Source organism: Cetorhinus maximus, chromosome 18 (genome assembly GCF_964194155.1).
Source record: "Cetorhinus maximus chromosome 18, sCetMax3.hap1.1, whole genome shotgun sequence".
NCBI classification, from domain to species: Eukaryota; Metazoa; Chordata; class Chondrichthyes; order Lamniformes; family Cetorhinidae; genus Cetorhinus; species Cetorhinus maximus.
Genome location: NC_135896.1, coordinates 6,248,084 through 6,263,930, shown reverse-complemented (window position 1 = coordinate 6,263,930; position 15,847 = coordinate 6,248,084). Strand labels below are relative to the sequence as shown.

The window sequence follows — 15,847 nt, the reverse complement described above, 5'->3', positions numbered from 1 at the left end:
GAACTATAAGCAATAAAAGTAGTAAATGCTTACCCGGCCATAGTCACGGCACTCAAAGGATCACCTCGTTCCCTCCTCACCAAACTCCCTCAGTCGCCCCTGCTCTCCCAGCACCTTCACCTCCCGAATCCTCTCGAGCTTCTCTTCAACTTCCGACTCCTCTCGCGCTCCTTTTCAACTCCCGATTCCTCTCACGCTTCTCTTCAACTCCTAAACCCTCTCGCGCTCCTAGCCTCTGACCTGCTCTTGTAACCACAGTATTTATATGGCTAGACCAGTTCAGTTTCTGTTCACTGGTAACCCCAGGATGTTGATAGTGAGGGATTTAGCAATCATAATGCCATTGAATGTCAAGGGGCAATGGTTGGATTCTCCCTTATTGGAGATGGTTAGTGCCTGGCACTTGTGTGTTGTGAAATTTACTCGCCACCTGTCAGCCCAGGTCTAGATATTGTCTGGGAATATTTCTCAATGCTGTGTATATCTCACAATGCCGGGTGTATCTCACAACGCCGGGTGTATCTCACAATGCCGAGTGTATCTCACAATGCTGGGTGTATCTCACAATGCTGGGGATAGCTCACAATGCTGGGTGTATCTCACAATGCTGGGTGTATCTCACAATGCTGGGTATATCTCACAATGCTGGGTGTATCTCACAATGCTGGGGCTAGCTCACAATGCTGGGTATAGCTCACAATGTTGAGTATACCTCACAATGCTGGGTATATCTCACAGTGCTGGGTATATCTCACTGCGCTGGGGATGTCTCACAGCGCTGGGGATATCTTACAGCGCTGGGGATATCTCACAACGCTGGGGATATCTCACAGTGCTGGGGATATCTCACGATGCTGGGGATATCTCATAATGCTGGGGATATCTCACAATGCTGAGTATATTTCCTGCTGAAAATACAAAGCCTGTGTAATGACTTCCTGGTTTTATTTCAGATTTCCAGCACCTGCAGTTTTGTACTTTTATTTTCTGTGTAATGACTTATTTTAACATCATCGATTTATAATCAGGGACTTTCTGGAGTTGTTGTGCCACATTCCCTTCAGCTGTTGGTCAACATTTTATTACATTACAAATCTGTTCTACCATTTACTGAGATCATGAGATTTTGTCTGACCTGTATCCCAACTTCATTCACCTGCCTTGATTCCATATCCCTTCATAACATTGGCTAATAGATCTAACGATCTAAGGATTATTAATTGAGCAAGGTTCTTGCTTTTTATGGAGCAGAGTTGCACACTTCTAGCAGCCTTTGTGTGCAAGCCTAGTTGATGTAAATCTTCCTCAATTTACAGGCCAGTGTAAAAACGGGGTTGTAATCAAAGTGCGCTGGGAGTCCCGGTGTAAATGGAATCTGTCAGATGTTGCAGTGTAACGGATATGGTTTCTATTGGAGGGATCCAAACTCAGAATCCCTTGAGATGTGAGGCGTGTGGAGGCGGATGATCCTCTGCACTAAATGCCGACAGCCCTGATAAATTTTCATCAAGCCCTGTGCCTCGTTCCCCACCCCCACCTCCCCTCATGAACCTATCCAGTGTCCTGGCATTGCCCTCTGAACTTTCTGCCTCAACCAAAATTTCCAATCATGTGATGAGCTCTTTGGTAAAACCATACAGTTTGAACCCACCCCAAATTTGTCAATCTTTCTCTAAGTGTCTTTCGGTAATTTCCCATCACATGAAGCTTCTTGCGATCAACCCTCCAGAGAAAGACATTTGCCGATATGGTCAACAGGACACACAACTCACCTTAGCTAATTTCTACCTTCTCCAAGTTCTGCCCCTGATAGATCCAAGTCCCAATGTCTCTCTTCACCATCACTATCTCTGTTCCTTTCCAACAACAACATTTACAAGAATGTTGCCAGGGTTAGAAAAGTGTAGCTATGAGGAGAGATTGGATAGGCTGGGGTTATTTTCCTTAGAACAAAGAATGCTAAGAGGTGACTTGATTGAGGTGTACAAAATTATGAGGGGAATAGATAGAGTGGACACAATAAAATTGTTTCCCCTGATGGACAATTCTACAACCAGGGGACATAGATTCAAGATAAGTGGCAGAAGGTTTAGGGGGGACATGAGGAAGACCTTTTTTATGCAGAGGGTGGTGGGTGTCTGGAATTCGCTGCCCAAGTTGGTGGTAGAGGCAGAAACTCTAAACTCTTTTAAAAGGTACCTGGATCTGCACCTTAAGTGCTGTAAGCTGCAGGGCTATGGGCTGGGTGCAGGAAGGTGGGATTAGAAAGGGCACCTGGGTGTCTTCAGACTGGCATGGACAAGATGGGCCGAATGGCCCCCTTCTGCGCTGTAACTTTTCTATGGTTCTAACATTGTTTAGTTTCACAGTTCAGCAGGTTAATTTTTAAGCAGGCTCAGAACAAGCATTTGTCCTCTTACTACTCTTCACAATTTTCAACACGTGCTGGTTAGAATGGTCAAGGTTCTGTAGTTAGTTTGTTTAAAGGCTCCTTTACTGTCTAACGCCAGGCATTTCACAAGAGTGATTATCAAACAAGATTTGACACCGAGCCCTATAAGGAGAGATTAGGACAAGTGAGCAAACGTTAGCCCAAATGGTAAGTTTAAAGGTGCCTCATTAATGAGGGAGGTAGGTAGAGAGGTAATTTCAAAGTTCAGGGCCCAGGTAGCTCTAGGCAGGGCTGTGGCTATGGATTCATGGAAATCAGGGATGCTCAAGAGGCCAGGATTGAAAGTGGCTCAGATATTGGGGAGGGTTGTAGAACAGGAGGAGAATAGAGAGCGAGCCAGATGTGAGGCCTGAACAGTGGTAAAATATCTCCACTAGTCTGTGTGTTTGATGACGATGAGAGATTGAGTGGGAGGGGAATAATGTTGCTTTGTTAGGTACAGCATTACGTTATTATTTGCTATGGATCATATTGCTGTTTGTGGAAGCTTGCTGTGCTCATATTGGCAGCCAAGCTTCCTAGAGTACAGCAGTAACTACACTTCAAAAATACTTCATCAGCTGTAAAGATCTTTGGCACATCCTGAGGTTGTGATCGGTGCTAGAGAAATGTAATCTCTTTCTTTGTTTCCTTTCTTAAACTTAGCTTGGTGCAAGTACTTTTAATTTTGTTCAGTTATCTGCAGAGTAACGAGATCAGATTCTGTCCTGTTCATTATTTCTGATCATCTCACCTCGATGCTGAGGTTTGTGAACACACTGGAGACAGAACAGAGACTTTTATGACTCCTGAGACTGAATAAAATATGGGAGCAGAAAAACTAGAAGATGGATTGGAAAGTCACAAAACTGGAATAAGCCATTTAAACCGGTTAGAAACTCAATCCTGAGTTGATAACTTCTGCTGGTAAATGCTGCCAATTGCCAACTACATTTCAGAGTGGGCAGTGTGTCTCAATGCACACAATGCACTCACTGGCTAGAAGCTAAACCTCACTTGAGGATTGTGTGGTTGGACTTTATCAGAGAGGTGTCAGTCCCTCCATCTGTCAGAAGATGCAGCTTCATACCCAATGTTGTCCCATTGTTTGACTCCCCATCACCTTGTCTATCTCAATAGGAGTTGGAGAGACGTTAATATTGAGGTGAGTCAAGCAGGATTAAAATGTTTCTACAATTTCATGCTGAATATCTTAGGACTGACAACAGAACGGTTCAGAGCATGAGGACATTGTGATAAGCAGCAGAACAAACCAGGAAAATGATGATGGACTCAGATGCCATTTTTTTATTTATAATATCTGATCTCTTTGAAACACATCAACCTTGTGAACAATTGTTAACATTTTATGGTAGAGAAATAGAATAAACAGCGAGACATGCCAAGCTTAAAATGTTTCTACATTTCCATGTCAAGTACCTCAGGAATACCAATGGAATGATTAGGTGGCAAGGAAGGGGTGAAAATGTTTTAATATAGCGCAAGACGGACAATAACAATTTAGCGGCCTCATTGTTAATCCTGGCCCATGATATAGGAAATTGAAGCAGGAGCAAGCCATTCAGCCCATCGAGCCTGCTCTGCCATTCATCTAGATCATGGATGATCTTCTACCTCAATGCCATTTTCCTGCACTAACCCTTTGATGTCATTAATAACTGGAAATCTATCAATCTCTGCCTTAAACATATTCAATGACTGAGCCTCACAGCCCTCCAGGGTTGACAGTTCCAAAGATTCACCACCCAAAGATTCATTAGCACCTCCTTCTGTGAATTGGTTTCAAATTTCGTTTGACAACACTGCAGTGAAGCCCATTGGGATGTTTTACAATGTTATAGGAACTATTTAAATGCAATCTAGGCACGTGGAGAAACACAAGGTAATAGGGAAGCATTACTTGTGAAAGGGAGCTCATGTTTAACCAGTTTATTAGTGTTCTATGAAGGAGTAACATGTGCTGTGGATAGAGGGAAGCCTGTAGACGTACTGTACTTGGATTTCCAGAAGGCATTTGATAAGGTGCCACATCAAAGATTATTGCGGAAAATAAAAGCTCATGGCGTAGGGGGTAAAATATTAGCCTGGATCGAAAGTTGGCTGGTTGGCAGAAAACAGACAGTAAGTATTAATGGGCCTTTGTCTGATTGGCAGGATGTGATGAGTGGAGCCCTGCAGGGGTCTAGGCTGGGGCCTCAACCTTTTACAATTTATATCAGTGACTTCGCTGAGGGGAGTGAAGGCATGGTAGCTACATTTGCAGATGACACAAAGATAGGTAGGAAACATTGTTGTGAAGAAGCAGACTTAAGGAGTTTGCAGATGGATGTAGATAAGCTGAGTGAGTTAGCAGAAACCTGGCAGATGGAGTATAATGTGGGAAAATGTGAAGTTGTTCACTTTGGCAGGAAGAATAAAAAAGTAATAAAATTGGTACTATGAAAGAGGTTTCATTGTTAAAAGGTGAAGTTCAACGAGGTTGTTGATACAATGAGAATTAACATTCAATGGGGCTGGTAGGTATAACTTCAGTAGTTTTCAGGTATGCAGGGCAGAGGCAATGTAAGACCAAAAGGCAGCTGCAGGCCTCCAACTGGCTCCACAGTGAAAAGAACCTCATTTTGAATTCATAAGGTGAAAATGCTTTGCCTGGTATTTGATTAAGTCTATGGGTTACTGTTGCCTTAATAGATTTTAGTTTGAGAATTTGTTATAAGTTGTGATTGTAGTAATTTGTAGCCACGTGTACATATATTTTAACCTATGTAAATTAATAAAATGTTTCATTTAGTTTAATGTAAAACCTCAAGAATTAGTGGTCTGATTCCTGAATTTAGAGTTGCATCTCAAACATAACACTTAAACTTATAGGTTATGACAGTTGTTTAAAGTTTCCCTCTGGGATTTTTAAAAATAACTTCGCTTTACTAACTGCATCGGTCGTAAGAGTTGGCCAGACTGGGCTTCTTTCCCCTGGAGTTCAGAAGAGTGAGGGGTGACTTGGTTGAAGTTTATAAGATCCTGAATGATATTGACTAGGTTGACTTGGAAATGATGTTACCCCTTGTGGGTGAGTCCAGAACTAGGGGGCACTGTTCTAAGATTAAGGGTTGCCCCTATAGGGCAGAGATAAGGAGAAACTTTGTCTCACATTGGGCTGTGTGACTTTTGAACTCTCTAGCCGAAATTTTCCCCTCATCAGTGCACGCGATCGGCGGGCCCAGAAGTGGGTGTGAAATGTGTTTCTGCCTGCGATTGCACCCCCCACCCCGCCCAGAGTGAAAAGCGCCCGGAGAAAGGCTCAGCCCTGCCGTTGGGGGTGGGAAGAGGGTGCGGGTGAGAGCTTCCACTAAGCCCCCCTCAGGGAGCTGCAGACCTCCAGATAAGAAAATAAAGCACAAAAAAGCGCTGCAAAAGATGTCCATGCAGCACAATCAAGCACCTGAAAGCAGACCTCACAAAAGAACGGTCCCCAGATATTTAATTTTATTTTAAATCATAACGGAGATTTCATCCCGTCCTTGGATGAGATCTCATCAAAAATGTAAAGCCCGCCTGGGCAATTGGCCCCTCCGCCAACCGTGAGGTTGGACAGGCCACGAAAAATCGCTGCCAATTGGGCCGTTTCTGGCTCAGAAGGCAGTGGAAGCCGTGTCACTTAATATCTTTAAGGCAGAGGGAGATAGATTCCTGTTAGGCGAGGGAATCAAAGGTTATCGGGGGTAGATGGGTTTGCAGAACTCGAAACACAAACAGATCAGCCATGATCTCACTGAATGGCAGAGGAGGTTCGAGGGGCCAAATGGCCTACTTCTACTCCTATTTCACATTTTTGCAACTAGACAAGTGAGGGAGAACGGCAAAGATAAATAAGCTTGAGAGACAGATTCAACATTATTTCTGGCTCGGGATTTCATCTTTGAACTATTTTCTCTTTCTGCAGGGAAGGAATTTTCGAACAGGATCCAGAAACCTGGTTAACCAGCCGTGTGAACTCGGAGATATAAAACAGTACAAGATGGGATCAGCCACACAGTTTAAACTCATCAGCAGAACTCCAAAATGGTAAAGCTCAAAAACATTGTCAGCAAATTTACATTCATACTCGAATATTGTTCGAATCATTAGGAGAATGTGATAAGGAGCAAAGCAAACCAGGAAAATGCTGATGGATGCAGACACCAATTTTTTTATTCTTAATTTCCTCTCTTTTTCAAGCCCGTGGCTTTTGTGGACAACTGTCAGCACTATATAGTAAGAGTAAATTAATACAATCAAAGGGAGGAAGAACCCAATAGAGAGCTTGTAAATATTTAAATATCTGTCCTGCAACAGCATAGGATAATGTTCAAAACACAAGGTGTCATTCTTTTTGTCTTTACTGAGAACCATGGAGTGTATGTAAAAGCCGCAAGCAGGAATCTCCTTGATCCAGATGAGAACACTGATGAACACTGCAGCCTTCCTGGTGTGGAAGAATTTAAATCTCAGAGGGTAGGCCACAGCGAGGAAGCGATTAATGGAGATGAAGCAGAGGAAGCCAATGCTGATGTAGATATTCTGGTAGAGGAACAGACCACTGAGTAGGCAGAGTGTCCGGGAGAGGACCCAGTCATCGTGCTGCAGCATATACTGAACCCAGAAGGGCAAGGAAATGAGATACAACAGGTCTGAGATGGTCAGATAACAGAGATAGATTCCCAGCTCGTTCCTCTGTCTGATCTGCAGGTAGCTGTGATACAGGGACAGAAGATTAGGTTGGAGGCCTATGATGAAGACAGCAATGTAGACCGAGGGAAACAGGATTTGGTGGATACTGTGGTCGATAGTACAGTTGGTCATTGTTCAACACAATACTGGAACTTCCTTTTCTAATAAATATTCTTTGATCAGTTCCTGAGGACTGTGTCTGTGTGTGGTTATGATGTCTGTTTATTAACTCTTCTTTATTAAAAATGTTTCCCCTGCAGGAAGGACTTTATCCAACAATAGAATCATTGAACTGAACAGCACAGGAAGAAGAGAAGGTAGATTTGTATCACTAATGCATCTCTCATGCCCCAGAATGTCTCAAAGCTCCTCACCATCATTAAAATACATTTTAAAGTACAACATTGTTAGTACAGGAACCAATTTGCACACAGCAAGCTCCAAAAAACAGCATGTCAGTAAAGACCAGATAATACATTTTGATTATGCTGGTTGAGGGAGAAATGTTGATCCAGGCCATTGAGGAGAATACTGCAATTTGATAATTTCAGACCTCTTGTAGCTCATCTGTTTACCCTTGTGGATCCAAGTGAGATTCAGTTGCATATATCATCGAATCTTACAGCATAGAATGAGGCTGTTCAGCCCATTATGCCTGTGGCCTTTGAAACAGCTATCCAATTAAACCCACTCCCCTCTGCTTTTCTCCCATAGTCCTGCAAATTTCTCCTTTTGAGTACTTATCCATTTCCATTTTGGAAGTTACTATCGATTCTGCTTCTACCACACTTGCAGGTAGCACATTTCAGTTCAGAACAATTCACTGCATAAAAATTCCCCACTGGTTTTTGGCAATTTGCTTTCGATCTGTATCCTCACATTAACCTCCCTTTTGTCACTGGAAATTGTTCCTCTATATTTATTCTGTCAAAATCGCTCATATTTCAAACACCTCTATGAAATCTCCCCTTATCCTTCTGTGCTCTAAAGAGAACCACACCAGCTTCTCTCTCAATATATGTAAAAAAAAACATACTAACCAGTGAAAGAAATCAGTTGCTTGTAGTCTATAAGGAGCAGCACCAATGCCCGTAATCTGACTGATTGATTGAATTGTACACCTTGAAGTTTGCCGTCTCTTTTAGCTTGTTAGAGTTGGGTAGCACTGATGTTTTCTCCCTTAGGTTTACACTGGATGCGATAGAACTGAGGCTGGGCTGGAGGGAGTGCGGTTACAACTCGAGGCCGGAAAAGGCTGGACTTGTGAATGCAAATAAGGCAGCATGAGCTGCAAAGTGCACGAGGTCAAAGGCAGAGAAACCACGGAGACAATCAATGGCAATATCTTAGATAAAAACAAAAAGCTAAAAGCAATCCTGATGTCTCAAGCAATGCTCACATCCTATGTTTAATGTGGACCCCTTTGCAGTCACTATACTGAAAACATTACAATGTACTGAGCTCCATGGAGCACATAGAGGCATTGGAGAAGGTGCAAAATTACATTTACCGGCATGATACCAGGAATGAGAGGTTATTCCAATCAGGAAGGACTAAATATTTTGAGGTATTTCCTCAAGAAAAGACAAGGCTGAGGGTAAAGACACCCACATCCAAAACCATATGTACTTCCTGTTTTCGTTCTGCACTATTCACAATCTGAAGATCAATTTGTTCAAAGAAGAAGCATATTGCATTTGAAATGTTTTTCTCTCCACAGAAACTGCCAGACCTGCTGAGAATTTCCAGGACTTTGGGGTTTTATGTCAGATGGGCTGCATCTGTAGAATTGTGCTTTTACTTTCTGTGTAATGACTTATTTTAACATCATCGATTTATAATCAGGGACTTTCTGGAGTTGCTGTGCCACATTTCTTTCAGCTGTTGGTCAACATTTGATTACATTACGAATCTGTTCTGCTATTCACTGAGATCACGAGATCATGGCTGTTCCGTATCCCAACTTCATCCGCCCGCCTTGGCTCCATATCCTTTCATAACACTGGCTAATAGATCTATCGATCTGAGGATTATTATTGTGAATTGAGCTAGAATTTATTGCTTTGTGTGGGACAGAGTTCCAAACTTCTACCAGCCTTGGAGAAGACGTATTTGCTTCATCTCTCCTGATTGGTCTGGCTCTGGCCTTGTGGTTATCTCCTACTTTACCCACCCACAGACAATCTCTCTACGTCGCCTATCGATTTCCTTCAAAATCCTTAAAGACTCCGTAAAATTTTTCCTTAACCTTTTCTAATCCAGGGAATGTAAGTCTAGTTTATGTAAACCCTCCTCAATTTACAGGCTTTTCTAAAAACAAGGTTGTTATCAATGTGTCCTTGTGTAAATGGAATCTGCCAGATGTTGCAACGTAGCGGATAAGTTTTCTATTGGTGAAATCCAAACTCGGAAGCTCTTGAGATGTGAGGCGTGTGGATGGGATGATCCTCTGCTCTAAATGCCGACAACTGATCAATTTTCACCAGGCCCTGTGCCTGGATCCCCAACAACCCCCACCCATGAGCTTCTCCAGTGTCTGCGCACTGGCATCAGAGAGGTGCCAGTCTCTGCTCAGTCATTTAGTTCACAACAGTCTCCACAGAACCGTGTTGTGCCCTCCTTTGTGACCCCCAAGTGATGATCGTTGGCCCTATGCTGACTGTATTGCTCCCTTTTCCCGTCCCCACTGTACCCACTCCTCCAGCTGTACGTTACCTCTGATTAGCTGGCACAGAGTGTGAGTGTTGGTGCACTGGGGTTGACAGGTCGTCCTTTCCACATTGTGTAGCCTGGATATGTAAGAACACTGACTGAAAACCTTGCAACAATTTCCTGTCTTACTATTTCTTTGTAAAAGATGGCAGAGCTGAGAGAGTGAACTAGTTAAGCACGCAACTCATTTTGCTCTAAGAGTTTAGTTAATCTCTCCTTCCTTTTCCACTCCAGAGGCAGTGACTACATATATGAACATGTCTAAGCGAAAGAGAGACGGCTCTTAACATGCAGATGTGGTGGGTTAATTGGAGCTTGTTAACTGATCTACTATTGTATATGGACCTGCTGAGTGACTGAGCCAATGTCTCCTTGCCTTTAACACTGGCAGCAGCACTAATGCCCTCTGGCCCATGTGTTGAGCCCATTTCTGGGCATTATGATCAAGACAATTATTTTCTGCCCATATTACTTTTTGCTGTGTAATTTCCGTTAACCTGGTTAGATTATTTTCAGTGCTTTTTATACTTTTGTCTTTGCGAAAGGTTTTGTCTATCTGAGCCTCTCTGATTAATATTAATAGATCTCACATTCTACCGAGAGAATGAATCAAACGGTGAGACTGTGTAGATTCATGGGGCTGAATTTTCTGTTTGTCCCGGCGTGCGTCCCGATGTCACCGCGCGTCATTCCGATCTTTCATTCGGCGGGAGTCCACTGCGCGCCTGTTGAACTGTCAAATGCCTGTTAAGGCCATTATTAAACTAATTAAACAATTTGACAGGGATACCTGTCCAACCTTAAGGTTGTCGGGCAGATGAAGAGCCCAGGCGGCCTTCGCATCCATGGGCGGGATGAGGTTTCATCAAGGATTTATAAAATTAATAAATATTTATTAAACATTTGATAAACATGTCCCAGCCCATGTGACACTGTCACATGAGGGGACAGGTGTAAATGATTTTTAACTTTTTTTACATTGAGGTTTGAACTTGAACTTAAAATCTCTGGTCAGAAAATAGTAAATATGGTGGCATTCTGTTCAACTTCTTGGGATTTTGATCATTATTTGAGTTCAATATGCCAACAACAATATCAATAACTTGCACTTATATAGCACTTCTCATGAGCAAAGCGACCAAAGTTTAAACCTTTTTCTTCTAAAACACTCACTCAGTTTTACAGTTCGTTTTGACCTGCGAATTACGACAGAATAATCTGATGACTCAGTCAAAACATTGTTCTATTTAATAGAGTTAGCTTATTTGTATGCACAATTACAGATTCAAAACAGGTGAGGCAAATGGAAATTAATAAAATTTCAAATCTGCTTTGTTATTCTACTCCCAGCAAGTTAATACTTCTAAAATATATAGCACCAGAATGCTCAAATATGTCACCGTTATTAGTCATACAATCACCCTAAAGTGGGTAGCTCATGTTGATTGCAGGTCTGCATCCAACCCAACGTCAGGAATCTTCCTGTTGTCTGCAGGAAAGGTCTCTGGTGTTTCTCTTAAACCCAGTTTTAGAGGTAGACCTGAGTTGTCTCCCTGACAGAGCCATACTGCCCTATGAATTTCTGCTTAAAACACAATGTCCAACCATATGATGAGCTCTTTGTTGAGACCATAGGGTTTGAACCCACCCCAAATTTGTCTGTCTTTCTCTAACTATCTTTCAGTAACTTTCCCATCACATGAAGCCCCTTGGAATCCAGATAAATCTATTCATAGAGGTGGTCAACAGTACACTCAGACCATCTCCAAGGTCTTTCCCTGATTGATCCACATCCCAATGTCTCTCTTCACCTTCACTATCTCTTCTTCCAGACAGCATTGTTTAGTTTCACAGTTCAGCAGGTTTATTTTTAAGCAGGCTGAGAACAAGCATTTGTCCCCTTACTACTCTTCAGTTTTTAATGCATGCTGGTTAAAATGGTCAAGCTTCTGTACTCAGTTTGTTTAAAGGTTCCTTTTATGTCCGACACCATGCATTTCACAAGAGTGATTATCAAACAAGATTTGACAGTGTGGGAAGGGATAATGCTGCTTCATTGGACACAGTATTGTGTGATTATTGTGTGATTATTTGTTATTATTTGTTATGGATCATATTGCTGTTTGTGGAAGTTTGCTGTGCTCATATTGGCAGCCATGTTTCCTAGAGTAAGGCAGTAAATACACTTCAAAATTACTTCACCAGCTGTAAAGAACTTTGGCACATCCTGAGATTGTGATAGGTGCTTTAGAAATGTAATCTCTTTCTTTGTTTCCTTTCTTAAACTGAGCATGGTACAAGTACTTGTAACTTTGTTCAGTTATCTGAAGAGTAACGAGGTCAGATTCTGTCCTGTTCATTATTTCTGATCATCTCACCTCGATGCTGAGGTTTGTGAACACACAGGCGACAGAACAGAGTCTTTCGCCACTCCTGACACTGAATGAAATATGTGAGCAGGAAAACTAGAAGATGGATTGGAAAGTCACAAAACTGTTGGAGCCGTTTAGAACCTCAGCCCTGAGTTGATAAATTCTGCAGGTAAATGCTCCCAACACTTTTCGGAGTGGGGAGTGTGTCTCAATGCACACAATGTACTCACTGGCTAGACTGAAGCTAAACGTCGCTTGAGTATTGTGTGGTTGGACTTTATCAGAGAGGTGTCAGTCCCTCCAGCTGTCAGAATAGGGAGCTTCATACTCAGTGTTGCCCCATTGTTTGACTCCCCATCACCTTGTCTATCTCAGTATGGGTAGTAGAGACATTAATATTGAGGGGAGTCCAACCAGGATTAAAATATTTCAATAATTTCATGCCAAACAGCTCAGGAATGACAATGGAATGATCTTTGGATCAGGCAGCAAGGGAGGGGTGAAAATGTTTCGAGAGAACACAAAACGGACAATTGCAAATTAGCAGCCTCACTACCCCAAAATCTAGACCAATAATATCTCCTTCTGTGACTTGGTGTCAAATTTTGTTTGATATTGCTGCAGTCAAGCGGCTTGGGAAGGAGAATGGTAAGGAAAAACGAGCTTGAGGACGGGTATCGGAATTATTTCAAACTGGGCATTTCATGTTCGGTTTGTTTTCTCGTTCTGCAAGGAATGAGATTTGTAACAGGATCCAGGAACCCGGTTAACCAGCCGTGTGAATTCTGAGATATAAAGCAGTACAAGATGGGATCGGCCACACAGTTTAAACTCATCAGCAGAACTCCAAAATGGTAAAGCTGAAAAACATTGTAAGCAAATTTACATTCATACTCGAATATTGTTCGAATCATCAGGAGAATGTGATAAGGAGCAAAACAGAAACCAATTTTTTTATTCTTATTTTCCTCTCTCCTTGAAGCCCACGGACCTTATGGACAACTGTCAGCACTTTATAGTAAGCGTAAATGAATAAAATGAAAGGGAGGAAGAACCCAATAGAGAGCTTGTAAATATTTAAATATCTGTCCTGCAACAGCATAGGATAATGTTCGAAACACAAGGTGTTATTCTCTTTGTCTTTACTGAGAACCTGGGAGTGTATGTAAAAGCCGCAAGCAGGAATCTCCTTGATCCAGATGAGAACACTGATGAACACTGCAGCCTTTCTGGTGTGGAAGAATGTAAATCTCAGAGGGTAGGCCACAGCGAGGAAGCGATTAATGGAGATGAAGCAGAGGAAGCCAGTGCTGATGTAGATATTCTGGAAGAGGAACAGACCACTGAGTATGCAGAGTGTCCGGGAGAGGACCCAGTCATCGAGCTGCAGCATATACTGAACCCAGAAGGGCAAGGAAATGAGATACAACAGGTCTGAGATGGTCAGATTACAGAGATAGATTCCCAGCTCGTTCCTCTGTCTGATCTGCAGGTAGCTGTGATACAGGGACAGGAGATTAGTCGGGAGACCTATGATGAAGACAGCAATGCAGACCGTGGGAAACAGGATTTGGTGCATACTGTGATCGACAGAACAGCTGGTCATCATTCAACACAATACTGGAACTTCCTTTTCTAATAAATATTCTTTGATCAGTTCCTGAGGACTGTGTCTGTGTGTGGTTATGATGTCTGTTTATTAATTCTTCTTTATTGAAAATTTTTCCACTGTAGGAAGGAATTTATCCAACAGTAGAATCATTGAACTGAACAGCACAGGAAGAAGAGAAGGTAGATTTGTATCACTAAAGCATCTCTCATGCCCCAGAATGTCTCAAACCTCCTCACCATCAATAAAATACATTTTAAAGTACAACATTGTTAGTACAGGAACCATTTTGCACACAGCAAGCTCCCAAAAACAGTATGTCAGTAATGACCAGATAATACATTTTGATTATGCTGGTTGAGGGAGAAATGTTGATCCAGGCCATTGAGGAGAATACTGCAATTTGATAATTTCAGACCTCTTGTAGCTCATCTGTTTACTCTTGTGGATCCAAGTGAGATTCAGTTGCATATATCATCGAATCTTATAGCATAGAATGAGCTATTCAGCCCATTGTGCCTGTGGTCTTTGAAAGAGCCAACCAATTAAACCCACTCCCCTCTGCTTTTCTCCCATAGTCCTGCAAATTTCTCCTCTTGTGTATTTATCCATTTCCCTATCGGAAGTTATTATTGATTCTGCTTCTACCACACTTGCAGGTAGCACATTTCAGTTCAGAACAATTCACTGCATAAAAATTCCCCACTGGTTTTTGGCAATTTGCCTTAAATCTGTATCCTCACATTAACCTCCCTTCTGTCACTGGAAATAGTTCCTCTATATTTATTCTGTCAAAATCGCTCATATTTCAAACACCTCCATGAATTCTCCCCTTATCCTTCTGTGCTCTAAAGGGAACCACACCAGCTTCTCTCTCAATATATGTAAAAACAAACATACTAACCAGTGAAAGAAATCAGTTGCTTGTAGTCTATAAGGAGCAGCACCAATGCCCGTAATCTGACTGATTGATTGAATTGTACACCTTGAAGTTTGCCGTCTATTTTAGCTTGTTAGAGTTGGGTAACACTGATGTTTTCTCCCTTAGGTTTACACTGGGTGCGATAGAACTGAGGCTGGGCTGGAGGGAGTGCGGTTACAACTCGAGGCCGGAAAAGGCTGGACTTGTGAATGCAAATAAGGCAGCATGAGCTGCAAAGTCCACGAGGTCAAAGGCAGAGAAACCATGGAGACAATCCATGGCAATATCTTGATGTCTCAAGCAATGCTCACATCCTGTGTTCAATTTGGAGCTTTTTGCAGTCACTATACTGAAAACTCTACAATGCACTGAGCTCCATGGAGCACATAGAGGCATTGGAGAAGGTGCAAAATTACATTTACCAGGATGATACCAGGACTGAGAGGTTATTCCAGTCAGGAAGGACTAAGCATTTTGAGGTATTTCCTCAAGAAAAGACAAGGCTGAGAGGAAGGACATCCACATCCAAAACCACATGTACTTCCTGATTTTGTTCTGCACTATTCACAATCTGAAGATCAATTTGTTCAAAGAAGAAGCATATTGCATTTGAAATGTTCACTCAGTTTTTCTCTCCACAGAAACTGCCAGACCTGCTGAGAATTTCCAGGACTTTGGGGTTTTATGTCAGATGGGCTGCATCTGCAGAATTGTGCTTTTATTTTCTGTGTAATGACTTATTTTAACATCATCGATTTATAATCAGGGACTTTCTGGAGTTCCTGTGCCACATTTCTTTCAGCTGTTGGTCAACATTTTATTACATTACGAATCTGTTCTGCTATTCACTGAGATCATGAGATCATGGCTGTTCCGTATCCCAACTTCATCCGCCCGCCTTGGCTCCATATCCTTTCATAACACTGGCTAATAGATCTATCGATCTGAGGATTAATATTGTGAATTGAGCTAGAATTTATTGCTTTGTGTGGGACAGAGTTCCAAACTTCTACCAGCCTTGGAGAAGACGTATTTGCTTCATCTCTCCTGATTGGTCTGGCTCTGGCCTT

At 42.2% G+C, this 15,847-nt stretch overlaps 1 protein-coding gene and 1 pseudogene across 1 annotated transcript; both read right to left on the bottom strand.

The window, feature by feature from the left end:
* Nucleotides 1-6,376: 6,376 nt before the first annotated feature.
* Nucleotides 6,377-7,373, bottom strand: LOC144692906 (G-protein coupled receptor 68-like). Its single transcript, XM_078562014.1, has one exon. It carries the CDS (start codon nt 7,292-7,294, stop codon nt 6,377-6,379), a length of 918 nt encoding a protein of 305 aa, XP_078418140.1. The 5' UTR covers nt 7,295-7,373.
* Nucleotides 7,374-12,929: 5,556 nt separating this feature from the next.
* On the bottom strand, nt 12,930-14,991 carry LOC144693446 (G-protein coupled receptor 68-like; annotated as a pseudogene).
* Nucleotides 14,992-15,847: the final 856 nt, after the last annotated feature.